Source organism: Buteo buteo, chromosome 10, assembly GCF_964188355.1.
Source record: "Buteo buteo chromosome 10, bButBut1.hap1.1, whole genome shotgun sequence".
NCBI lineage: Eukaryota > Metazoa > Chordata > Aves > Accipitriformes > Accipitridae > Buteo > Buteo buteo.
The window spans coordinates 7,460,469-7,486,470 of NC_134180.1; the positions used below are offsets into that span (position 1 = coordinate 7,460,469).

Below are 26,002 nucleotides of genomic sequence, written 5' to 3' on the forward strand. Positions count from 1 at the left end.
TGCTCGTTTTGAGTGTTGCTGATTGTGCTGGGCACCGAGAGATGCTGGCAGGCAGCCTATGAGCTATTCGGTAAGCAGGTTTCTTTCCTAGTGTTTTATTAAAGCATCGCTCATCTCTTGACAGATCCCCAAGATGTAGGTGCAGAGGAGCAGGGGGGAGTTTGCATGGCTTGTATGATGCCCGCTTGTGCCCTGGGAAGCAGGGTAGGACTCCTGATGCTGCAGCTAATGGCAGGCCAGGCTGAGGGATGTTCCCTGAGCAGACATGGCCTCCTTCCCACCATTGAGGCTCTGCTGCAAAGCAGGGGCAGCAGAACTGCCCTGTTTTGAGACTATGTGCCCTATGTTTCCAAAGTGCCTTATTTACAGAGCAAGAACAGGGTCAATCTGTGCCACTGCCACCCACCCAGGAGCATGGGCACACATCCCAGCTGCACGGCCACAGGGAACAAAGTAAATCGTGCAGGGTGCCGTGGACACCAGCAGAGGCAGACGAGGGATACTGCAAGTAGTACTGAAGATCAGTTTATTTGCTCTATTCCCTCTTCCATAAAACCTGAAAACAACTTCCAGCAAGAGATGAGAAAGCAGTTAACAAGTGAGAGATTTGGCTCTGCAGCTCCTCCCCACGCACGAGACCAGACAAAGGTGTTAATGCGTTAGTGACGGCTGCTCCAAAAGGCACGCAGCAGTTTGGAGCCCCTGAAGCTCCGTGATGGGAGGCGTGTGAGCCCACCAAAACACCCCTCCGGGGCCTGGCTGCTGATACCACACCTCTCACTGTGCCTCTAGGAAGAGCCAAACAGGAGAGAGACTCCACAGTGCAAGCCCGGGAGCCCTGACTGGTCTGCTAACCACTTCCTTGTGGGGCTGATTCAAGGCAAGAAAACACCCAGGGTTTTAGTTTTGAGGGGAAGTGGGGGATGAAAGGGATGGGGAGGATTGGTTTAGTATTGCAATGCACCATCAGGGTGACGGTATGAGGCTGCTGATCACATGCTGCCAGGGAGGCCAGAGCTGGGCACAGGGAAGGCTCCTGATGTGGAACGACCTGCAGCCCGGCGGGATGGATGGGCAGACCCGTTCACTCCGGCTGCGGGGTGTAACGCAGGTACTTCTTGCCCGACGGGAGGTCCTTCGTGAAGACTCCTTTGGGAAAGAGCTTCTTGGCTTCCTCGTCAGGTAAGGTAGGCACGACCATGACACTGTCACCAGGCTGGGGAGCAGATGAGAACTGTGAGAGCTGGCAGGCTTGGATGCAGGTGGCACGTCCCTGCTGGCAGGTGACACTGCCTCCCTGTGAACACTTGGCCCCAGTGCCCCAGGCACGTCCACTGCAGCTCTGCCTGGAGCCGGCAGTGAGGACTGACTGGGAGCTACACCAGGAGGCGTGGGTGATGTCGAAAGGGAGAGCTGTGCCATCTGCCAGCCCTGCCAATGGGATCCCACAGCCCAACTTCCCCACAGCACTCCCAGGGGAACAGGGAGTAACGAGAGGGGAATTTGGGCATCTCTACAATGCAGGAGGGAGCACAGCTTGCTTGAGTGTGCTCATCCATTCCTATTGCTCAGGCACCCCTGGACAGGGGACGCTGATTCCCCTTTGGCGTGCTAAGCCCCCAGGGAAAGGTGTGTTTCCCTGGGAGGTGGGCTGGTGGGTGAGCTGGCCCCACACTGCTGGGAGCTTATGCTGCAGGAGACAGGAGTCTTCAGAGGCAAGGCTGCCTCCACGCTCTGCTTTGCCCCAGGAAGTGAAGGTGCAGTTTGTTGTACACTCACCACACGGACACTGGTATTGAGGGGTACCAATAGCCTGAGTTACTCAACCTCTGAGGCTTGTGCCTACGGGGCCTTCCTGCCCAGATGGAGCGGGTGGGTGTTTGGGACAATGCTCTGGGAGGCTGGTCCTGTCTCATAACACAGTAGGACTTCTCCAGGACACCCTCTAACAGCAGGAGTGTGTCCTCTGGCTCCCGACAGGCAGGCTTCCCCAGGAACAGCTGTAAAAGCCAGTGGCAGGACAGGTCCAGGAGCTAAGCAGCTCTGCTGGGCTGAGGAAACACTGGCTAGCTAAAGCAGCCAGACTGTGCTGCTTGTTCTTGCTTTATCTTGGCTGCCCAAACTGTTTTGGGGAGTTTTAAATAATGCTACCAAACAGGGATGGCTACAACTAAGCAACTTCAACTAGTAATTTTCCACAAGGATAGGACTCAGCTGTGTATGTGCTGGGCAAAGTGGGGCCATGCCCATACTGGCCCTTCCTGGCTCAAAGGCAGGCGAGCAGGGAGCTGGCCCAGGCAGTAGTGTCCCATGCTTCCTGCTTTGCTGGCTTTGGGTGGAATTTGGCACACTGACACTTGGTAATGCCCTTCCTTATCATAGACAACAAGGGCAGGACCTGCCCTGACCCAAAGCTCAAGTACTGATAGCCAGAAGGGCCAAGGCCAGCATTTGCTGGCACCAGGGACTGAGGGCAGGGAAAGGAGGTTCCTATGGCTGACTCCAGACTGCAACAGCCCTGGGTCCTGGGCTGAGATTCAACTCGTATCCCAGGACCTCAGCAGCTTTCCCCACCCTGTGGGTATCCCTCGAAGGGAGGCTGGTTGACATTTCAATGCACGTTTTCAGTGCCTGGCTGTGAGCTTTGCTCCCTTCCTCACCTTCCAGTCCACAGGGGTAGCGACCTTCTTGTACGCCGTCAGCTGCAGCGAGTCCACCACTCTCAGGATCTCATCAAAGTTTCTCCCAGTGGTGGCTGGGTACAGGATGGAGAGTTTCAGCTTCTTATCCGGGCCAAAAACAAACACCTGAGCACAGGGAGACAGGGTCAGGGGCTGGGCAGAAGGTGTTTGTCCAACTGCTCTGCTGGAACTGCTCAGCCCTGCTGCTCCTCCCTTTCCTGGGGGGTGGCTTGCTCGATCGCAGGTGTCCGGACAGGGGAGATGCCATGGTGGGGATTTCCTACAGCAACAAGTGATGCCAAAGCACAGGGAACATGGTGTTTGCTCCGGGAGCTCCTGTTTCCAATGCCAGCTTGTTTTGCTACTTGAAATGTTTCCTCCCCTTGACCTGTGCCCTTCTAACGCAGGCAGAAGAGGACAGAGGGGAAGTCCAGCAGATCACACACTTTTGTCCCCTCTGTGTTAGGATGGGCACAACCAGGATGAACTGGCGGCAATAGCAAGATGAAGCTGTTGCCAGAAGGCCAGTGCTGCACCAGCCTCTTCCTGCACCACAACCCATGAATCTAGCCCAAGGAAGCCAACCTAGCTCCTGAAGATGGTCATGTCCATTCAGGTAAGCTGCCCCCATCTTCAAGCCCAGCCCCATGGACACAGGGCAGGATGGCAGGCAATGACTACTGCCGAGAAGGCTACCATGCAGCAGTGCTCCAGGGCCAGCTACTCACCACGCGAGCCGTCAGGGGCATGCCATCCTTGTCCCGCTCATCTGGGTCCAGCATGCCCAGCTTGACAGCAAGCTCCCGGTTCGCATCAGCAATGATGGGGAAGGGGAGTTTCTCCTCGGGTCGTTCCCCATTGTATGCGTTGATGTCCTGCAGAGACAAAACCATCAGCATGCTCATGCTCCCTGTTGTGGGTACCACCGTGGGAGACAGAGGCCAGGCAGGGAGACCTCTGTGCAGGCTTTACATGTGTGGGGCAAGCTCCTGCAGAGGGGCCATACAGAAACATGTTCAGCAGCTGCCCTACAGGAGCTTGTGACTTGCTTGGCCCCAAGGCCTCAGGCTGGGGCAGCACAGCCAGGGGCTCATGGCCTTCTATTAAGTTCCTCTGCTTCCAGAAACCAGGTGACAAATGAGAAACCTGCATGCCAGGCCAGACTCTGCTTTGTTCTTAGAGGTTAGTTGTTAGGCTGTCTATGCTCACACTCTGTCGTTCACCTCTGGAATTGTCTGTGGACCAGCTGCTTTGCCCAGGCAGTGGGTACGGAGAAATAGGGAAGTCCTGCTCGTGCTAGTGACACAGGGAGATTTACCTGCCCTTCCCTGAGAAGAGAGGTGTCCCTCTTCTAACCCTCTCACAGTAAGTGATCTAGCACTACTGACAGATGTATTGGTGTCACACCTGAACTGGACTGTGCTCTTAAGGAAAAGTTTCTCTAGTGGCAGAGCAAACCAGCAACTCTACAGCTAATAAAGGTCAAGTGTCGAACACTTCACAGGTCTTGTGCGAGGGACCAGCTCCATTCTGCACATCACTCCTAGCTTACTTAACTAAAGGGTCTTGAAAACAGAATGAAAGTCTGAGTGCAGGTGCTGGGACACTGCATGCTCCTTTCTGAACCATAGTTGGAACAGAAGAGAAAACCATCCCCGTCCACAGCTGTGCAGGCTCTCCCTTGTGACCACAGTTTATGAGGTTGCTCCCTGTGCTAGTCCAAACTTGACCTGCTTCATGGTGAAACTGTATTTTGGGTGTCTCCAAATCTGGTCTGGACTTGGTCAAAGCATTCAAGTTATCCTTGCTGTTTGCGGTACCACCCGTATGGGTCATGCTGAGCCACAGCAGGGTTGGGAGGAGGCAGCTCAAGGCAGCACAAAGAGAACAGCTGCCAGCTTTAAAGCAAGTTTAATCCAAGGTTTCTGCCCCAGAACAAAGCTGCCTGTTCCTTCCATCCTCCTTATGCTACAAGGGGACAAAACTGCCTCCAGCGCTGACGCAAGCCTCCCACATACCACTGTGGTGTGTTATCAGCTGAGCTGATAATCTGAATGTACAAGTCTCTCTGCCTTCCCTGGGCTTTGAATGTGGGGAACAGGCTGTGTCCTGCTCAGAAGGAACTCGGGGAGGGCAGGGTTGGAAATGCTGCCCCTTGGCACTACCCACTGCTGCTCAGAGCATGACAGAGGCAGCAAGAGCAAGCAGGCCCTGCACCACTCCTCAGCCCTCCTAGGCTGCCAGTGGTGACAGGGGCTGTAACCGTGCCCTGGCTGCTCAGGATGCTGCAAACAGGTCAAGTGGTGCACACGTGGCAAGATGTTTCCTTTCCAGCTTTTCTCTTCGCTTGTTTTCTCCCCAGGGCTTTCTGAGTCAGCACTACACTGCAAAAAAAGGGCTGTTTATCTCGGCTGCATTGTGGTCAGGCGTGCCTTGGTATGAAGGAATCAGTTCTATTCCCCTGCAGACCTGCCTTGTCAAAGCAGAGAGGGAAGGAAAGCAGAGCTGAGGAGGCCAGCCCAACCAAAATGCTTCTGAATGCCTCACAGAGTCACAGGAGGCTGTAGATGAAGGTCAGACAGTGACACCCCCCCCCCCCCCTTCAGAGTGGGGGCTGGAGGATGAAGAGAACTTCTGAGAAGCAATATCCAAATCCTGTGGACTGTAACTCGTTCCAAAATGCACGCAACTTCATGACCTGGGGTCCTCTGTACAAAACAGCCTCACAAACCCCACCCTGTTTTGCAATAAGATACCCAAGACTCACTCACTTCCCTATGAACTATTTTTCTTTCCAGAGCCCAAGCTGAAACCAGACATCACTGGAGTGATTTATTCACCCCTGACTCACCAAGGCAAAGGCATCAGTGGCCAAAGAGAGCATTGAAACCTCCTCTGACATGCACAGCACATCCCAGTCATCCCTGCTTAAGGAGCTTATGCATTCATCCAACCCTTGGAGAAGCAGTGGACAGACTGGGAGGTAGGAGAGTGGGATCAATCCCTGGCTGAGCTACAGGCTTGCTCCTGGGTCCTGGAGCAAGCCTCTGGGTCTTGGCTAGGGATGGCTAAGAACAGCAGTGACATCTTTGGCTGGGAAAGCAGAGCTGAGCAAAGTGACATGAGAATTATTGGCTATACTCTGGTCCTACCTGGTCCCACCTTTCCAGGCCCCATCTGCCCACTGAAATTTGGCAGCAAAGCAAGCAGAAGGTTCTTTGTTGTTTCATGCAGGATTTCAGCTATCCCTCCTGCCCACTTGCTTCCTCACAGGCTGTGCTTCAGGTAAAAACAGCTTCATCTTCTCACTACTGCTAGGAGCTTCATCCAAAGAGAAAGCATAGGTATGTAAAACAACATTGCAGAGAGAGGTCTGCCCAAAGTTTTGCTCACTCCTAGGAATTCTCTCTAAGTTAAGATCTAGTGAATGGAACTGCAGTTTCTAGATCTCAATCTAGCATTAATTAAGACTGCTTTTATCCAGACAGGCAGCTTCTACCAAGGCTTGGTATCTCTGTTTAAGCTCTTTTTTTTTCCCCCATGGCTGGGCAAGAGAACCTTTGGTGCCCCTGGTCTCAGACTTGCAGCAGGCCCTAACACTTGCCTTCCCAGTTCAGCTCTTTAGCTCTCTGCGTTATCTGAAGTTCTTCTCTGCTTTGCCAAGGACAAAGGAAAAGGATCACATGTATAGGCAAGGTCTAAGAGCCAAGCAATCGCATCCCTGTCCTCTCTTATGTCCTCCATGATGCATGCATGCTGTGTTCATTGCTCCTCCATGCTCCCCACACCACTCATGGTGTCACAGCCTGACACATCCTCTCATTCCCAGGCTGAAGAGCCCCAGTTGCTCTGCACTGAAGCAAACCTCTTTCCTCCTCTGCACCTCTTCTTGTTCCCCTGTAGTGTGTGAGATGGGCAGATTTCAAACACAGGCTGCATGGAAGACTCCAGTCTGCTATGGATTTGTCCTCACCAGTTGGATCTTTTGCCCTGGAGGACTTTCACAGTTTTGGGGGTTTTTTTGACAGATGCTGAGCTGACATTTCCAAACCATTGTCTCTGAGGCCTCTTCCAGCCTGACAGAAAGCTCACTGCAGTTTCGACTGCTATCCTCTGCCTTTCTCCACGTTTGTTCTGGAAGGTTTTCCAAAAGTTCTACTCTGCCTCCCACCCGTCAGCACTGAGAGGCTGTTCTGCAGCTTCTGGTTTTATGTGAGGTTGCGCTGAATAATTCCACAGCATCAGCAAAGTCAGCTTGTTGTTTACCTCTTTTCCAGATCACCTGAGTATGCTGAACCCCACACATCCCCGCAGACCCTCAAGGGAGCTCACTGCTTCCCTCCCTTGACACAATTTATTGCTTCCTCCTGTCTCCCTGCAGAAAAGAGCCTGCCCTTCACAGAGCTGATTTTGTTGAAAAGCTTCTTGGAAATTCAAGGACTTTGTACAAGTCAGCAATACCCTATAGTTATTTAGAGGGCTTTGGCCAACCAGGAGATGAGACTGCCTTACAAAAGCACAACCCAGACTTTCTGTTATATTTAATGGGATGTTATCTCCTAATTTGACTGGTAGTTTCTGCCAGTTTGACCAGCACAGAAATGACATTTACTGGTGTGGCATCTGTACACTGTTTTTCCCAGGCCCTTCTGAGGCTTCGTGGGACATCGGCCGTGCATGGCAGGTACAGAGGTCAATTTAAGCAATAAGGCAATTGGGTAATTTCTAAAGCCAGTCAGCCATGAAACAATGTTTTGAGTGTGGAAATTTCTCACTTTTACTACTTCTTAATGCATGCATGTCTCACCCCTGGAAAATGCATGAAAGCATTCCTCATTTTAACAGCAAAGAAAGAGGCCCAGCAAAGAAAGTTCACCCAGGGATTTTTACACTCTGGCCCTATCTGTCTGAAATGCTCTTTTTACACCCCTACCACCTATGAACCCTGGAGTCATACTCCCTGGCAGCACACCATTGCTGAGACTGCATTTGAACTTTTTCATTAGTTCCTTTTATGTTAGTTCAGCAAGCTGTTTTGTTCCGATCTTTTTTTATACTCCCTCATGATAGTTTTATATTGAATATTCTCCTGTTTGTGGTTTTACGTTTAATATGTTTGTTCTCTTTTTCCTGCCTGGGCGTGAATCGCACCCTTTGAAGACTGCCTGTTCCCTTCTAATGCCTCCTTTCCTTTCCTGTTTTATTACCGGACTTTTTGAGCGTCTGTGGATAGACTGCCTTCCTCTGAGCTTTTAGCACCACCTTCACATATGTTTTACCCTTTCAGGTGTTGGTAGGAGAGCAGTAGTACTGTTTTCCTCTTGTGTCAAAGTGTCAGTGCACAGAGTGCCCTGGACTTTGTGGAGCACTCCATGAAGATGAAGCAGACCTTCCTGTTCCTGCTCTGAATTTTAGCACCTCCTATCCTACACACTTTGGGATTCGAGATATGTAGTTCCAAGCCTGTGCTCTGTTCTGTCTGGGCTTTTCCTCTGGCCTTCAGAGCAAGGCAGCAGTGCAAGCTCCCCTTGCGCCTCCCCATGCGCCGTACCTTGCTCCAGGAGAGGTGGTCTTGGACACTGTCAATGGAGAGCGCGATCATCTTCACATTGCGCTTGCTGAACTCAGGCGCCAGCTTCGCTGCCCGGCCAAGCTCTGTGGTGCAGACGGGTGTGAAGTCCCGTGGGTGGGAGAAGAGAATGCCCCATCTGAAAGAAGAGGGCAGGAGATGGCGTTAGGGTGAGATGTCATTCCAGTTTGTGCTTCAGACAAAAACTTGTATGGATTGCACTGCACGGAGACTAGTGTGGGAACGGCTCATCTCTCTAAGTGGAAATCCTGTCCTGGGAACTCTTCCTTCGCTATCACTAGAAGCCTTCAAGAGACGAGCCCTGTTCATCATGCTCTGAGAAACTCCCTGCACCTCACTCCCCCTCTCCCTCCAGGATCCCAAGGGGATGCTGGAATAGCCCACGGTTCTTGATGTGGAGGTAGACACCATGCCACGTGAGGAAGTTTGGGGGAGCTGCATGTACACTCTGTACCCCAGAGACCACAGGTGCGAGGGGATGTAGACGCCAACCTGCCAGCTGCGTTATTGCGGAGATCGTTCCTGATTTACAAGGCTATTCACTATCCTGCCATCACCTCATCAACTACCGTGAGGAGAAACACCCATGCATAGCATGCAGCTTAAAAGAATGGGATAGGACCAAGCCTTAACCCAACCGCTGCCATGAGCTGCCAAACATAATGAAAAAATAAGAATTAATCAACTACTGGGGGAGGCCAGAAGTTAACATCACATTATGGCTACAGTTACAACAATACTGCCACCTCGCTTTTGCCCACCACTTCCCATCAGTGGATCCTGCAGTCGTTAGAGCAGGCAAATACTAGTCATCCCACTCTACAGGTAAGGCAACTGGTGCAGGGAGAAAGGCAGCCCAGCAGCAAGATGGGCTTATGGCAAAATGGCTCCCAGCTCTCAGGAGTTTCCAGAGGCTAATGCAAAGCCTTAAAATTCCCTGCGAGGGACTTGTTGCACCATTTTTCGTCTTACTGCACCACTCTTCACCTGGCCTCCAGCACCCAGTAAATACAGCCACATGGCACAGCAGCTGGGGAAAGTCCTGTCTTAGAGATCTGGGAACGGAGCTGGAGGGATCAAGTGAGGCACCCTGCTGCTCTGCCAGAGCCGTGTGATTGCCACGGCTCACCATGAAGTTATGGGGCTGCTACCTGGCCACTGGTGCTACAAGCCTCTTTATACAATAAGTATACTACTTGAATAAAAAGGCAGCAAACCACGGAGTAGAAGCTGGCCAAGAAAGCTGCCATGTGGGTGACCAGGCTGGAACAGCCAGTTTTAAGAAGCCCTGCAGCTTATTTTCTCACTAAGAGGGATCCTTTTTTCCCCATTTGCCCAAGCTCACAATGCTGACAGAAGCGGACTCAAACACCGATTCAAGCCTGCCAAACGCTGCCAAGTCCCAAACATGCTGTGCCAGCACCCTCCTGCTTGCACCAGAAACGAAGCGACAGGCTTTGGGGGGAAACACATGAGGCTCAAACAGGACCAGACCCCTTTGCCACCGCTCCCTTACACACCTTTGCACGCCTGGGCTCACCCACGAGGGACGTACGTGACACACGGGCTGATCTCTGCGACCGGCCTGGACTCTGGCAAGCCTGGCTTTGCCCTTTCCAGAGCACCTCTTCTCTTCCCTCCCCTCCAGGGCTCGGCTGACCCGCAGCCAGCTCGGCTCGCCCTCTTGTCCCCGGGAGGGGACCGTGGGGGCGATGGGGAGAGGGGCTCTGCCCGCTCGCAGGGACCTGCGGCCACCTCGCCACCGCACTCCCCTGGAAAACAGCAGTGTGTCCCCCCGGGGGGGCTGCCGCTGCGCCTCGAAGTGGAGGGGGGAAAAAAAAAAAAAAAAAAAAAAAAAAAGGCGATTTTTGGAACAAGCCCCTGGCACGGACTGGCCCGACTCTGCCTCCTCACGCCGTGGGAGTGACACGGCCCGCAAGGTTCCCACACGCAATTCACCGCCGTGCTCGTCTGGAAGGAGAGCCTTCGCCCTCGGCGGCCCGGCCCGGGAGGACAACCGGCCCCCGGGGGCCGTGCCCCTCGCTGCTGCCCGGTAAGCGGCCCCTTCCCCCCGCCCCGGCTCCCCCCTACGGTGCTTACGAGTCTCCCAGGAAATCGTGGAAGCGGATGCGGCCCTGCGTGGTCTCCGCCTCAAAGTTGGGCGCCTCGTCGCCCAGCAGCAGCCCCGGCATGGCTCCCGCTCCCCTTCGCTACCGGGACCGCCGCCGGCTCTGCGCATGCGTGAGGCCACCCCCCCCCCCCTTCCTCCAGCGGGCTGTCACCTGACGGAGGCCCGTCGTGCTTTACGGCTGCCGCCGCGCTTTGCGGCGTTGGGGGGGGGGTGTGTCGGTTGTCGCTCTCACAGGGAGCGGTGATGGCGACGTACGTGAGCGAGCTGGAGGCGGCCAAGAAGAGCCTGAGCGAGGCGCTGGGCGAGAATGTGAAGCAGTGAGTGCGAGGGGGGGGGGCGGCCGAGGCCGAGCAGCGGTGTCCTGCCGGGCCGGGCCTGGTTGCTGCGTGGCCCGTTCCTCTCCTCCGGGCCTTCAAAGGGTCGTGTCTGTGCGGCAGCCTCAGCGCTGGCCTGGCCCCGGGCCCCTTTGCGCTGGTGGGAGAAAGCAGTGGTTTTAGGAACAACGCTTTTCGTTTGGTGTCTGCACTTCTCTGCTCTTCCCTAGGTACTGGGCCAACTTGAAGCTCTGGTTCAAGCAAAAGATCAGTAAGGAGGAGTTTGACCTGGAAGCACGCAGGCTTCTCACGCAAGACAATGGTAAAAAGCCATCCTGTGTTTGTTTTCCTGCCGGTTCTAGTGCTCGCTTGCCCCAGCCAGGCCTGTGGGGAGCTCCTCCCTGCTGCATGTTGCTTCCCGAACAGGGAAATTGCAGTGAGGGAAGTAAGAATGGCCGGGGCTCCGTTAAGCAGCAGTAGAGTTAAAAAAGGTGGGAGGTGCCCTGGCCTGCAGGGGGAAGTACCGTTGTGGCTCCGGCACTGACAGACAATTTGGCTCTGTGTAAATACGCTAAAAAGGTAAAATATGCTGTCTCAGCAACCAAAAAGCCATTTTTTATGTCACCGTAGAGACCCAGTCCTTTCTGTATTGCGCTCTCCCTTTGGTTGGGACTGAATTGGTGGTGTGGCTGAAGTGGGGGAGGGACCCCCGAATTCACCTAGGTGATTGTGCAGCCGGGAGATCCCCTTCCTGGCCTTTGGGGCGGGGGGTGGCAGACTGGAGCGCTGAAGGGTGAGATTCCTTCGTATCGCCTCCGCATGGGTCTGCAAACATTGACGAGCATCGCTGGGAGCTTTGTGGAGGTTCCCAGCTTCCACATTTGTGATCCCTGCAGGGAGGGGCAGGGAGTTTGTTGGTGCTTGGACTCAAAGGCCAAAGGGCATCCTGTAACCCTCTGACCCTGCTTATGAAGTTTGTCTTTGCTCTTTCTAACGTGCAATTACTCACTCTGTGTTCCTGTAACCCTTCTGTGAGGAAGTTGCATTTTATCTAGAACCTCTTTGAGTTAACTTCACCTTCCTGAGGCTGGCTCTTACTGGTCCTTTTCTAGAAAAAACAAAAGTCTTGCTACCAGAAGTCTGCATGGCAGGAGGGACAACTGATCCTCCTTGGACTGGCCTAATACACCAGACGTTTCACGTTGTGTGCTGTAGGGCTGGGTTTGTGTGTGTGGCATGCTGAGAAGTGACCTAACTTGTTTCCATGCCAGATGTAGTATCCTTTTTGTTAGTGTGGTAGTAGCAGATTCTGGGTCCAGTAGAAGAAAACTCTCAAAAAAACTTAAATTGAAAGTTTGTATGTAGCTAAGCACGTGGGGAAAACACGACTGTGGAAAGGCATAGTGAGCTACTTTAAGATCGCTTTGAGGGGGTGCTGCTGGGCACTGACGTGTTGCTAATGAACTGTCTGTCTTTATGCAGTCCACTCTCACAATGATTTCCTCCTGGCTATTCTTACCCGATGCCAGATCTTGGTTTCTGCACCAGGTAAGTCCTGAGAAGCTTCATGAAAAACTATTGGGTAGTAACGCTTTGCTGCGTGTGTGTTTGGTGGGTTTTGTACAAAACACTCCAATTTTCTGGGCCTTAATATTCATGTTCTTTTTGCCACATAGGCAAAAGGGTAGCAAAGTAGCGATCCAGCTGATTTCAGCAGAGATGTCTTTATCAACAAGCTGCATGTGCTTGGTTAGAAGCTAACGCTGGATTGCTGCGTGCGATAAGCTGGTTTGATTTCTGGACTGGGTGCGTGCTGTGAGCTGAAGTGTAAAGGGAGATGCTGCTTTGTCTTTGATCTGCTTTGCTTACTGCTGTGCCTCTCTCTTCTGAACTTGGTGATACTCTTTGTTCTTCTCTCTGCTGGGGATATCATTTTGAGGAGATGGATATTCCTGACTGATCTTGAAATCGAGTATGTATATCATAGAAAGATGCTTACTGGGAATGCTTACGTGAGTCTTGATTGAGCTATGGCCAATTAACCCAACCTTCTGCAGATAGTTAACCTTTTAACTTTGTAAGCATTTAGAAAGGCTGTCGTCAGGGTTGCAAGGTATGTTTTATTTGGTCTTCAGAAGCACTCTCAATCTAGAGATCTGATAGGAAGGAGAACTGAGCTGCAATTCAAGACATGAAACTGCTGTGTAGTAAGGGAACGAAAACTGTTACTGCCCTGAAGGGCTGAGACCGGAGAGATGAGTTTTTTGCAAGGAGAGAATACCTGTTATTAGGGTACCTGATGTAGTTCGAGGAAGGAAAAAGTGCAAAACTTATGGATAACCACAGCTTTTTGTGTCGTAGCAGGTCCTTAACTATACCAGCTGTGCTAATTAAATGCTAACCTCCCCCACCTCTGAACTTGCTTTGTTTGGTCTTGAACTTTACAAATACCTTTTGAGTCCCAGACTTGTCCTCTTTAGTGGTCTACACTCATGTAATTTGGAAGACTTATGTCTAAATCTTGCTGCTCCTTGCTTTTGACTTGGAGTACTTACAGCTGGATTATAAAAAGAGCACAAGAGCAGTGATTCCCCTGTGAGTATTACCTGAAGTAGCAGAGTCTAAATTAGGAGGGGGAGGGAGAGAGTACCTGCATTCTCTGAGCTCAGCACTGAGCTGATGTGCATGTTGGAGCAGAGATCATAGCTCAGAGGTCTTGCTTCTGCGCAGCAGTAGTCAGGTTAGAGCCCATCGCTGTGTGACTAAAGTTGGGGTTGTTTATTCCCATGTGCACCACTGTGCTTAACTGTGTTGAATTTCATTTGTCTCTTTATCCAGTCACTTAGTATTGTGCAGCTCTTCTGCAGCCGTCCAGTCAGGCTTCATCTTCCCAGCTTGAATAGCTCAGATTTGTCAGCAAACTCTGACAGCTCCCCAGTACCCCCTTTTTTCAAGGCTGTCTAGGAATGTATTAAAAGTATGAGCCCCAACACAGAGCAGTGTGGTGCTCCACAGCTGCTTTCCATATGCCCGTTATTTCCTGCCTGAGCTTTTTTCATTTCAAGTCCTTGTAAGGACTTTTCCTCTTGTCCCATTGAAGCTAATTCTCTTTAAGAGCCTTTGAAGAACCCTTCTTTGTGGTGCAGATCTGTGACAGCATGTAACGGAGTGCTTGCTGACCAGCTGGTCACCTTCAGTGCTTTCAGGCAGGCTTTTGTTGGCTCTGTGTCCACAGATCTGCATATGCCAGCTTGAAAAAAATCAGTTTAATTGTGTGTGTGTGTTCTTAAAGACATGGTTTAGTGCTCTAACAGCTAACAGTACGTACTGCTAGTCCCTTTTAGAGTCTGTTTTGCTCTCCTCAGATCAGTGCAGAGTCTCCCAATGATTTTGGAGCTAATCTGTAAGGAGATACGTCTTTCTGGGCCACTGACTGGTAGATCTATTACACATGCATTTTACTTGCCAGTGTGCTGTGTGTGGCATAGCGGATTGTACATGCAAGCCCAGGAAGGTGGAATACTAGATTGTATGTCTAGATTTCTTTTTTTCTTCCTAGGTGCCAGTCTGACACCTGCTAGTTTTCTGTTGTTTTTTTTCTTTTTTTTTTCCCCCCATGTAAGAATGGAAAGCTAACAGGCTTTTGTCTCCACCACTGTCTTTTGGGTAGAAGGTGTTTACTTCATGATTCATGGAAACAAGTAACTTTAAAGAAGTGTGCTTCATGCACTTGTCACGCCATCACATGGGTTACTGATGCATGTACTTTCCACCTTCGTGTGAGAGAGACAAGGGGTAAAGAACCATCTTTAAAATGCTATTTTGTATTAAAAAAAAAAAACAAAATGTGTGGTCAGTGTTAAAAGTGTACTTCATATTGTGGCATTTGGAATAGGAAACCTTGGGGAAGGTATTTTTAAGGGGTGATTATAACATTTGTTGAACCATGCAAACAAACCCATCTGATTCAAATTTTGCTGCCCCTGGTAGTAGTGGTTCCACCTGGGCTTATAGGGGAAGACAGGGTGAATGTGACCCTTTGTGAGAAGGCTTTCCATTTCCCGCTCTCATCTGCTTAGGCTGTTGGTCACACAAACTTCAAATTCTGGTTCAACAGCCTGTGTGGTACAGGATGTTTAGGCCTTGGTGGTGGAGAGGGAAGGAAGTTCATATCTGTTCCGATGTGAAGAATGACCAGTTGCTTTAATTCCTGCTGAGCTCCCACTGAGGGCACAGCAGGATCCTGAGTAATCCTAAATCTGAATTCTCTGTCCTTTTTAAAAATGGGTGATGATGTTCCTTCTGGTAGTCATGTTTGTAAAGACATCCATAAGTACTCGAGTGGCACCCAGCTGTAATGTAGCTGGGAAGTTGTGAAAGTGCCTGAAGAGAGGAACCTCCCAGAAACATGCTACCCAAAATACTAGAGAGTGCCTTAATGGTGATTTTAGGTTGGCTGTACCAGCCTGAGCAGTGGTGCACTTCCCATTACAAGAAAATGGCTTTCTCTTGGTATTCTCTTTTTACCAATATTTTCAGAAGTGCTTTTCTGAATTTTTGCATCTGGGGTTTTTCTTCCCCAAAAAATTCCATCAAGAGAAACTCCAGTTTAAAGCCTTTCTTAACCTTGCATGAACTTGCTTGCTAAGCTTATCTTGTTTGTTGGATGATTGCAAGCAGTCAAGGTAGCAAGGTTTCTTGAGTTAATACATATCTTACTTGAACTGTTACTTCCCTCCTTAGCTAAATGTTAACAACAAAACTAAGACAATTGCAAGCACTTGAGTTAGTGCTGTAAGGATTTAATTTATTTACTAGTAATCTGGAGCTAACTAAGAGATGGTTCAGCGAATTAGAACTCTTGCTGGGATAGCAGGAGCATTTTGTTATATCAGGGTTGCCCACAGACTTTGCTTGAAGGGCTGCCAGCTGTGAGATGGGATCAGGTTGCTCATGTTCCACTTCTCTCTAGCGAGCTGGGAAGGGAGGAAAAGGAAGAAAATGGAAGTGTCAGTTGTTGACAGAGGAGGGTCTTCAGAATATATTTGACCAAACCCTTGTCCCTGCAAGAAGATTAAAAAAAAACCCAACCAAAACAACTGAAGATAAATAAACGAGGGTGGGAACATGCATGTTTCCTGTGCCTGGCTGCTTTTCTCTGTCGTGACTTTCTCTGTATCTTTGTCCTTTCCTCCTGTGCAGTGCTGGAACAGCACGTCAGGAAAACCTGACACACTGTCTGGACTGGCTGGTGCCATCACTGCAGGGATGTGGCAGCTCTTAGAAAAACATTCTTATCTGTTGCTCATCTTTGAAGGCCTATCAGCAGCCATTGCTGTGGCTTGTTAACATCTAATTCTCTTACTAGCAAGATTAAATAAAAGCTGCTAACGTCTCTGAAGTTTCATGTCTGAGCCAACCCAGCCTTGTCATTTGTGGCCAGGAAGGCAAGTATTGGTTTTCTTAGAATACAAGAGGGAAATTTTGCTTTCTTCATGTAGTGCAAGTCAGTCTTGCTAATATGAAAACCTAGAAAAGGAGCCAAAAAAATTCTGCTCTGGGCTCGTTATAATGGGGAATAGGAGATAGTGTCTCATCTTTTCCTTGTTCTAAGCCAAGTCTGGCTAAGTTTGTTAAATGTGCAGGTTGAGATTCAATTGAGTTGCATCTTTCAGAACTACTGTCAAAGCCTCCAAATTTAGCTGCCATTTACTTTAAAAGTTACTATCTTATATTTTAAAATAAGGCATTTAAAAAATTCAGCATGTGCTATAACCTATTAATCTGTAATACATTGTTGGATAAAAGGGTAGTGTTTACTATTTCTGTCTCCATCTGTTCCACTTTCTCTGTCTCCACCAGCTGGTCACATAGTTAACTACGGATATGTTTGTTAAGCGAAGCTGCGAAGGAGCTGTATGACACTTTTGACAAGGAGGAAGGGCCTCAAGTGGGGTGACATTGCAAACTAGAGAGATGTGCTTTTATTGAAAGGTTTGAAATGGGCCAGGTGATTTCTGTGTCTGTCCTTAACACACCTAATCCCCCTCCTGCCTGGAAGGGGTCTGACCTGCTATGGAAGAGAGGAGGAAGAGGAGGAGAGGACTCGTCTGTAAAAAGCAAAACATCTTGTGGGAGAAGTAGCATTATTTTGATACATCTAAGATGTAGGTCTGGAGATCTCGATGAAGGGCAAGAGTTGTCCTTGAGACGATTGTTCATGGTTCTTTCCCACACCCCCTTGTTAGGGCCTCTACTGCAATGCTGTAGTCATGAGTAGTGACACCAGCTTTATGATTTTCTGGAGAGGCTTTATTATCTCTTCATTTCCTATAATTGACCAGTGGATTTTGATAACAGGGGTTGTTGTAGACTATTGGTTTTCACCTCACTAACAGGATGTAGCTAAACTTTTTGGTAAACTTTTTTTATAAGGAGAATATGCCATCTTTCTGTGTGAATGTAGGTTGTTTCTAACCCCTTCTCAGCAGCTGACCGTTCAAAAACTTCACCTGAATTCTCTGGTTTAGCTTGATCCATAAAGTCATGTGTTAGAAGTTTTTTTTCATGGCAGAGGACACTGCGCACATGCTCCAGCTATGAGTGTGGGAAGTTCCCCATAGCCAAGGATTTACAGCCAGCTTCGTTCCCTGTAAAGAGGGCTGTAGTATAACTCATTTGCTGTGCCAAACCAAGGAAGGAGGATACTGGTGACACAAAGCAGAGGCTGCCTCTGTAGCCGTGAGAGGGCTGTCCAGTCTTTGGGTTGCACTTCTTGTTCACTGTCAGCAAGTGCATATGCATCCAATGCAGTGTTATCTTAAGCCCTAGTGTGCCTAAAGGAATTGTGCACGGATCCTGTAAACCCGTTGGCAGGAAATCTGCTAGGCTGTCCTTGCCAAGAGCTGTGTGATTATCAGGATGTGGTTTGGCCTACTGTAGGTGTAGCTGTCAAAACAGCATACAGTGGACTTCTGAGCAGTCTCCTCAAGCTGATATGGCCAAATGTAATTATTTCTTGGTACTACACAGTAATCTCTTTTTTAGCTGCTTGTCAGTTCTGGTCAGTCACAAGCTCACTGCTTATGTTGGTGTTGTCCTGCTCCTGGGCTCAGTGGAGCTTTGCACTTTTTTCACCCCTCGCCTTTCCCCTCAGTGTGACGAGAACAATCAGTCATGATGTTTAACAAGGGTCTGAGACAATGCTTGCTAAAGCTGATGAGGACTGTAAAGGCAGATGTAATGAGTCAGACTGCTTGATCCTGCTGGTTAATGTCTGATCTGATCCAGGAGTTGGTGGGAGGAGAATCCCCCTGCAGGTAAGCTGCTGTCGTCTTCCTGATGGAACAAATGACTTGTTCCTTCTGTGTGGCTTTCCTTGGAGGCTGTGCTTATCTCTCTCCTTCGGCCATGGGTTTTTGTGTGGTGTGTGGACGGAAAGTTCTACTTAAGTAATGGGTCATAAGTAAGTCAAGCTAGCAGGGGTCTGACGAAGGGAAGGGCTGCCAAAAGCATTCTCCCCTGAGAAGTCCTTCCTCTGGGCCATGGCTGTTGATTTTGGGTTAAAGCTTAGCAGGAGGCCAAATGTTAAGGGTTTTTCTGTGTGGACAGTTTCATCCTGGCCCTAAATCAGCAACACCTATCAAGTGGGTTTTTTTCTTTTCAATTCGTAGAAGGTGCTGGATCTCTGCCATGGCCAGGTGGCTCTGCAACTAAACCTGGAAAACCCAAAGGAAAGAAAAAGATTTCTTCGGTTCGACAAAAGTTTGATGTAAGTCTCCACAGTCAAATAGTCATGGCTCTCTGATGTTCTGTTGGGGGTGAAGAGCTCTGCACAGCATGTAGTTTTTGTTACTACCAGGGATGATGGAAGTTCAACACGTGCAGTGATGTACGTCATATTTGTTTTGAGTTCTGCACTGGGGCAAGAGCTGAGGGTTAGTGGCTGCTGTCTGTCTCATGGAAACCTCTTGGGAGAAAGGCTACGGTGTGACCTGGCTTTGTTAGACACCAGAGAACACATGGAAGAACATCTAAATGTCAAAGTTGCAAAAGCTTGTGTTCCTGGGACCATCGAGGAGTACCTTTAGCTCTGTGGTCACTGCAGTAACGCTTGGGCAGGTCTTTCATGGTCTCATTCACCTTTCATGTTCTCTGTAATATCTTGTTCACTTCACACATCTGCTGCCTTCTTGAAGCAAAAGTGATTGCCTATTTATTCAGGCAGTCAGGCAGAATTCCGTGATTGTATGAACCCCTCCACATGACTGCAGTCCAAAGTGTTAGAAGATGTTCCTCGGCTGGAATGTTCTAGAGGGTCAAGTTGTTTCAGAATTGAAAAAGCTTTGCAAAGATGTTGTCTTCTCACAGGTGGCAGAGAAATGCGCAAGATCCGGTTCGCTTTGCAGCGAAGGCTCTGTATGTGGATCTGGTACTGTCATGCATCTGTTCTACAGTTGTTTCTGTGCTGCCAGACCGGTGTGGAGGGGGCCTGGTGTGAAAGAGGATTGGGGTGGGGCACTGTCTTCCAGGGATGGAGTTTGATAAGACTGTTCAAACTGAAGTAACAGTTTGTTGAAAGGGAGAGTGTCTGTCTCTTACTGAGCCAGATTTATCAGGTGTCTGAGCACATTGTGATCCAGTTCAGTTCTCTGACAAGGCAGAAAACTAACCAATCACAAAAGACCCCAAACCCCAAGTTTTTCTTGCTGGTTTATTCAGCTGGATCAGCTTTCTTTGCGGTTGGATGAATGCCAAAGCCAACACAAAGGAAGAAGGGGCTGGGGATAGGGGAGAAAGGTGGGGCTGTGAAACCTCCCGCTCTTACGCTGTGAAAGGTTAGCTTGGCTCAGCCGAAGTGCATACCGCGCTCCTAGGGACTATAATTAGGCACTGTGTGTGTGCTTCAGAGAGCAGTGTTTCAAAGGGATGCAAGTCCAGCTGAAGGCTCATTGTGTTTAGAAACTGCTGAAATACTTTGCAGTGTTCACAGCTGCAACCCGAATTCTGCTGGCAGTCTGTGTTATCTTTTTGTTTTCAAACTTAACCATAACTTTTCAGTACCAAGTAGAGGAGAGTTTGAGAAGCAAGTTGTGATGTAGTGGAAGTCGTGGAATTTGGTTTATTCAGATACCCCTGTGTTACGCCACATTTCTAGTGTGTGTTTATACATGTGTTCCTGGAATGCTTGATAGTAAGTACTGTATGAAGTGTATGTTATGATTAACAAGCTTGTCTATTATTAGTGGAATTCCTGAGTAGTGTGAACTTGAAGTGCCTTGATATTTCCTGATGTTTCCCTCACTGGTCAGAGTAACAGTTGTGAATGACCACAGATTCATTCCAATTGGCTTCTGCTGTCCCAAACCACATTCCTCTTGAGTTGCTTACATTTTGAAGGTTGTCTTTTCCAGCTTTCCTGTAATGAAAACATAAGTCTTCAGAATTACGGGGAGGGAAAACTGTTTTCACATCATTAGTGGGTGGATTGGTTTTTCACTCTGAGTTAAATGCCACACTGTCCTTTGAATGAAGCAGCCCCCCTTCCTCTCCTGAAACGAAGATGTGAGAAATCCATTTTGCTGTATATTCATTGTTTATATTTAAAGTATGTGTTTGTCTTGATGCCCCATAAAAGCCTTGCAGCAATCTTCATTCCAGAGCCACTGGATTTGTGGCTTGGAGAGTTGAGGGACTGTCCAGGAGTTGTGGGAGCACTCGATGAACCAGGGTCATGTTGTTCCCTTGTGGGTTGGGGCTGGGCCAAGCACATGTCTGGGCTCAAGGATCAGTCATTCCTGTCTGCTTTTTCCTCCCCCTTTACCTGGGGACTGAGGCTTTCCGGGAGTCACCACAAGCACTCAGAGCTTGAGACACCAGCACAGCAAGGGAATTGTGCTGGAATAACCATGTTCTGGGAAATGGGGGTTGCCACCTTCTGGTATGAATTCCTGTTCTGTGATGGTTTTTTTTTTTTTTTCTAAATAACTGAGTCAGTTCTGAAAAATAGCCATAATCTATCTCAGAATCAGTGGCTGCTCAGTAACACAGCTCTGCTTTGAGTATTGAAAGTGCATGGGGGAGACTACAGTATGAAATTGAGAACAGGAATTTGGCTAAGTTGTTGCATTTGAAGCCTTAAAGAAATGTAAGAAGCACTTCATCACACAAGCTTAGGATCATGTTTTTTAATCTTGATGGAAACAGTACAGTTAGTAACTAAAAATACACCCTTCTGTACAAGAAATGACTAAATAGACAAGGACTCTTCAGTGTAGAAGGAGGTGAATGAGAGATGTGAAAGTCCATAAAATCATCACTGGCCCAGATAGCGTGAACAGAGATAAAAGGGACAATGACTGACCACACTTGAGACGTACAGGAGAATCAAAAGAATCTAGCAGGTGGGAAGTACAGAGCAAACCAGAGGAGGTGACTCTTCATGTGGTGTGTTGTTTCTTGCTGCAGGATGTTGTGGAGACCCAAGGTTTAGGCGGTTCAGGGTGCTACTGGACAAGTTAATGGGCTGTTTAATGAAAGGACACCAACACTGGCTCAGAAATTTCTTCAGTCACAAATTGTTGGGGGTTGGGAGAGTATCCTGGGGAGGAATATCACTCTGCTTGTCCTACTGTGATATGTTTTTATAGGTGTTTGCTTTCCGACTGGAGAAGGGATGTTTGGCTTGATGAACCAAAGGGTCTGACTGAGTATTTATCAGCTGATGCTCTAATGTGTTCATAACAGCACCGGTTCCAGCCTCAGAATCCGCTCTCTGGAGCCCAGCAATTTGTGGCAAAGGATCCTCAGGAGGATGATGACTTGAAGCTGTGTTCTCACACCATGATGCTTCCTACACGTGGCCAGTTAGAAGGAAGGATGATTGTAACTGCGTATGAGCACGGCCTAGACAATGTCACAGAGGAGGCAGTGACCGCAGTTGTTTATGCTGTGGAGGTGAGACTGGGCTGGGCAGCAGTGGTCGTCTCATTATAGCAGCAACAAAAGGATCTGTGTGCAGCATGGGGTAGCGTCCCTCAGTGGGGAGAGGAAACCTGCTTCTCTAATTGCCCGTTTGCCTTGGGAGGAATAAGATGAGAACCAAAGGGCTTCCAGATTGGTGGCGTTATAGATGTAAAGTCTTGGATTTCTGCTTGCAAGTGTTAATTTTGGAGTACTTGCATATGAAGAACTCCAGGTATGCTTAAGTAGCTGTTTTGGAAAATGCTGTTCTTGTCACTTAAAAGCAGGGACAGAACGGGAACTCCAGTTTAAACAGTTCCATGAAAAATAATCCATTATAGGCACAAGTATCTGGCATGGGGGTGAGGTGACAGAATCTGGTAATACCCGCAGGTGAAGTGCGTGCTGTTGCTGGTTTTGGCCATCAGTGGTGCATTACCTGACATATCCCAGGAATGATACAGCCATGACTTGCAGCCTTGATGTGTGGATGTTTTTTTGGAGTGAGGATGTGGTGGCCAACCTGAACTCCCCATCTGGGGGTGAGGCCAAATTAAGAAGCAGTTGTCTGCTTGTTTTTTCAGGCAGTTGCTTCTCCAGCACTTTCCAGGCAACTGAACAGTCTGAAAAAGAGGAGTGAGTGGCTTTTCATTGTAGTTTTAGGGCCAGTATTTCAGTACAGGTGTACCATCTAGTGCCAGTTATGAAATCTCTTAAGTCTTTATCAAAGGGATCAGAGGTTGGGAGCTTCCTAGCATTTAAGAAACCTCTTCTGACATCTGAAGCAGCGCATCACATCACATATTAAAGTACAGTTCACAGGCTAACACATAAAAGTACTTGCACAGTGCCATGTTCTCTGTATCCAACTATATCAGATACAGTATGTGAAAACATACTGTAACTTGTCCAGATCTTGGTTCCCTTCGTCTTTAGGTCCTTGTGGTTGTAGCAGCACTACTTCTGTCTTGCCAATAGGTGAGGCACTTCTCACAGCTGTGGCTTGGTAGAGTGAATAAATCGGCATGTGTAATAAGACTGTTTTTCATTGCAGAACCATCTTAAGGATATTCTGACATCTGTGATATCCAGGCGGAAAGCCTATCGTCTGAGAGATGGCCATTTCAAGTATGCCTTTGGAAGCAATGTTAACCCGCAGCCGTATCTGAAGAACAGTGTTGTGGCTTATAACAATTTAATTGAGTGGTAAGGAGCTCTCAGCACACTGCTCATTTCAAATGCAATTTGCTAGTCCCGAAGTCACTCCATGGTTCAGTTTCTCTTTTTACTTAGTAGAATCTGTTAATAATGGAGTTTAGCTTTCACACACTAGGAAGGTATCAGTACAGAGGAGTGTATGGCTAAACAGAGAGGGAGAATATGGGGATTTCTCAGCAGTGGAGTTCATGACAGTGTTAAGTCTCTCTTCCTTGCCTGTGCTTGTCCATCAATTCATGAAGGTTACCCCTGGCCCTCTGAATGTCCTCAGTAATTATTGTTTTTTGGAAGCTGTAGTGAGTGACATGGGAATTTTGCTGCTCTCAGGGAAACTGCCTGAAAGGCAGAAGAGCCCTTCTTTTGTGGGGGCACCGCTGTTGTGCCACAGGAGTGAAATGTCAGTGAGGACCTGCAGGACACTGCCATCCCGGTCTTTTCCTGCATCCAAATGTATTTATGGTTCCTTGGCATGCCTTTACAGCTAGCAGAGCTTCAGGGTCATCTTGTTCTCCAAAGTCTCAATGTCAAACAGCTTGTGCTGTGCCTCTGGTAGAATGTGCGTATGAGAAGGCAGTTGTGTTTGTCTATGGCAGCTTCTAGAAGTTGACAGGAGGTCGTGGGTGTTCTGAGATTTGATTGTAGCACTACAAATACTACAAACACAATCCACTCCAAACAACTCTGCGTAACGGCTAATGTCTTTCAATTTAATGTTGTGGGTGCCCTAATTTTTGTGCTGGGTAGAAACTGTCAGCTGTAAATAACACAAGTTGCCCAATTGAGATCAGTTAAGCAGGTTTGAAGCATGTTGAGGATCATTTTACACTATTTTTATTAAACTGGAATTTTAAAGATATTTTAATTACAGCTGAAATAATATTATGCACAGAAGGGATAAGTCAACTGACACAGAAAAGCAAATTCTGGGGCTAAGCCCCTGCTCTGTGACTTCCAAAGCTGGTGCTGTTTTCTTGACTGGAAAGTTTTACTGCCTGTTCTTTCTATAGCCCTCCAAACTGTGCGACACCTTCTGCCGGTCAGAGTCTAACTCCCCAGCCCCCGCCTGATGATGCTGAGCAGCAGGCAGCTCTACTCCTAGCGTGCTCTGGAGACACCTTGCCAGCGTCTCTCCCGCCAGTGAACATGTATGACCTTTTTGAGGCATTACAGGTAAGCTGTTCATGTTACACTGTCGTGTCACAGGCAGCGCTGCCCTGAGTACCAGCTACCAGTCTCAGATTTGGTTACATGCATGGCGGGGGATTTGATTTCTCCTCCTACAGTCTGTTTCCTTCTTTCCTTCTCAAATGTACAATTCTTTGGCTTTGACTTGATCCCACTGTTAGGTAATGGTTAATATATGGTCAGCTCATCATTTAATGCCTGTTCTTCTCCCCTTGGTCAGAGAGTTGGTGAGGAAATCCCCGTCTCTTCTCACTATGTAAGAAGGCTGTGTAACTCTTCCTCTCTAGCAAGGCTGCAGCAATTATATCGGAACTTGAGCTAGACTGAGATTTTGACAGTGATGCAGCAAAATGACTTGCCTCGCATGTCCCTTCTTACTCGTCACATTCCACCTGGGTACTTGGAGGAATACTTGGTCCTGGCATGCAGGCTGCTGTGGTGGGTTAGCTAGGATCACCCTAACCCTGGGGAGGTGTTTAAGGTAGGCTGGATGAATCTTCCTGTGGAGATGTGTGCCTGTGGTTCCCTCCCTCTCTGGCAGCTCTGGGGACATTCAGGCTACTTAGAATGTCTAAAATTAGCTGTGAGAAATTGCCCCTTGATCACTGCTATTGTGAACAGGCCTTGAGATTTTGTCTCAAGGCTGCAGGGGCAGACCATTCATTGTAAGAGCTGTAAACAAGCATTCATCTCACGTGTTTAGTCGGATAGACTTGTTTGTAAGATTTTGATGGCAATTTTTTTGTCATCGCAAGAGCAAAATGGCAGTTTCCTTACCGTGCCACTTCCTTACAAAATGGCGTAACAGGCAGTTGTTCTGTGCTGGCTGCTGTGGCAGTGCTGGCAAGTTGCAGCTCTCCTCATGTGTGACAGCCTGCATCCCTGCTCTGCAGGGCTGGTGCTCTGATCATCCTGTAGTAGAGGGAGGTTCTTCCATGGGCAATATGGGGAAATGTGTATGAAAGCATTAAACTTGTTTTCTGACATGTATTTCCAGGTGCACAAAGAAGTTATTCCTGCGCACACTGTCTATGCTCTAAACATTGAGAGAATTGTCATGAAACTTTGGCATCCAAACCACGAGGAGCTACAGCAGGATAAAATCCATCGCCAGCGCCTGGCAGCAAAGGAGGGCCTTCTACTCTGCTAGAGCTAGGCAGCTGTGTCAGGCCTCAGGTGGCTACGGTGCTATTCCTTGGACTTGACATTCAGATGCTTTTTGCAAACCTGTGTCAGCATTTCAAGGATGACGTAAGTTATGAGTCAACTTTTCCTATGGAAATATGACTGAGTTGTGGTACGCTTTCTCTGCTTCCCCAGAGTCATGTGCCATGGAGTGCTTGCAGCAATCCCACTGAATTGGAAAGGAGAAACAAGATTTGTTTGCAAAGACTGTTTTTTAGGAAAAATAAACGTGAGGGTGGAAAGCGCTGGTTTTAAATAAGGTGTATTTGTGTTTTCTTTTGTGAGCATGGGGAATCTGCCTCCTCGCCCTCCCCTCTGGTAGTTTCCCTTCTGAGCTCAGTCTCCAAGGGCCTTGTCCAACTTCTGTTGCAGTTGGTGGGATCCTTTTCCATTCATTTAACTGGAAACAGGGTGGGCTCTTGTGAAGATGACCAATTCTGTAGGCTGACATTGTTCCTCTTCTACCAGGGGAACTTCTGTTTAGAAACTCTGAGAAAACAAGGTAAAAAGGGAAAAGTCCTTTCTAGCCTGTCTTTTGAACTGTTTTGCATCACAAAACATGAAGGTGTGCACTGTCATAGGAATCTCTCACCAGTTACCAAAATGCGCAATAAAATCAGGGTCGTGAGTAATGTTTTCATATCAGCCTAGTCCTTGACTCACCTCTGTCTTGTAGTAGTAGCGATCAGATGTTCTAGGAGTTGTTGGACCAATGACAAGAGGCAACCTCTGTGCC

The 26,002-nt window shown here is 48.6% G+C and overlaps 2 protein-coding genes across 2 annotated transcripts; one reads left to right on the forward strand and one right to left on the reverse strand.

Annotated features, from left to right (window-relative positions):
- Nucleotides 1–509: 509 nt before the first annotated feature.
- Nucleotides 510–10,533, reverse strand: PRDX6 (peroxiredoxin 6). Its single transcript, XM_075038428.1, has 5 exons — nt 10,372–10,533; nt 8,233–8,389; nt 3,410–3,556; nt 2,661–2,807; nt 510–1,216 (listed from the first exon to the last, which is right to left on the reverse strand). Exons 1-5 carry the CDS (start codon nt 10,461–10,463, stop codon nt 1,085–1,087), a joined length of 675 nt encoding a protein of 224 aa, XP_074894529.1. The 5' UTR covers nt 10,464–10,533; the 3' UTR covers nt 510–1,084.
- A 43-nt stretch (nt 10,534–10,576) lies between these two features.
- On the forward strand, nt 10,577–25,708 carry TADA1 (transcriptional adaptor 1). The gene is made up of 8 exons (XM_075038425.1): nt 10,577–10,719; nt 10,947–11,038; nt 12,199–12,264; nt 18,390–18,487; nt 21,463–21,672; nt 22,733–22,884; nt 23,904–24,066; nt 25,079–25,708. Exons 1-8 carry the CDS (start codon nt 10,646–10,648, stop codon nt 25,229–25,231), a joined length of 1,008 nt encoding a protein of 335 aa, XP_074894526.1. The 5' UTR covers nt 10,577–10,645; the 3' UTR covers nt 25,232–25,708.
- Nucleotides 25,709–26,002: the final 294 nt, after the last annotated feature.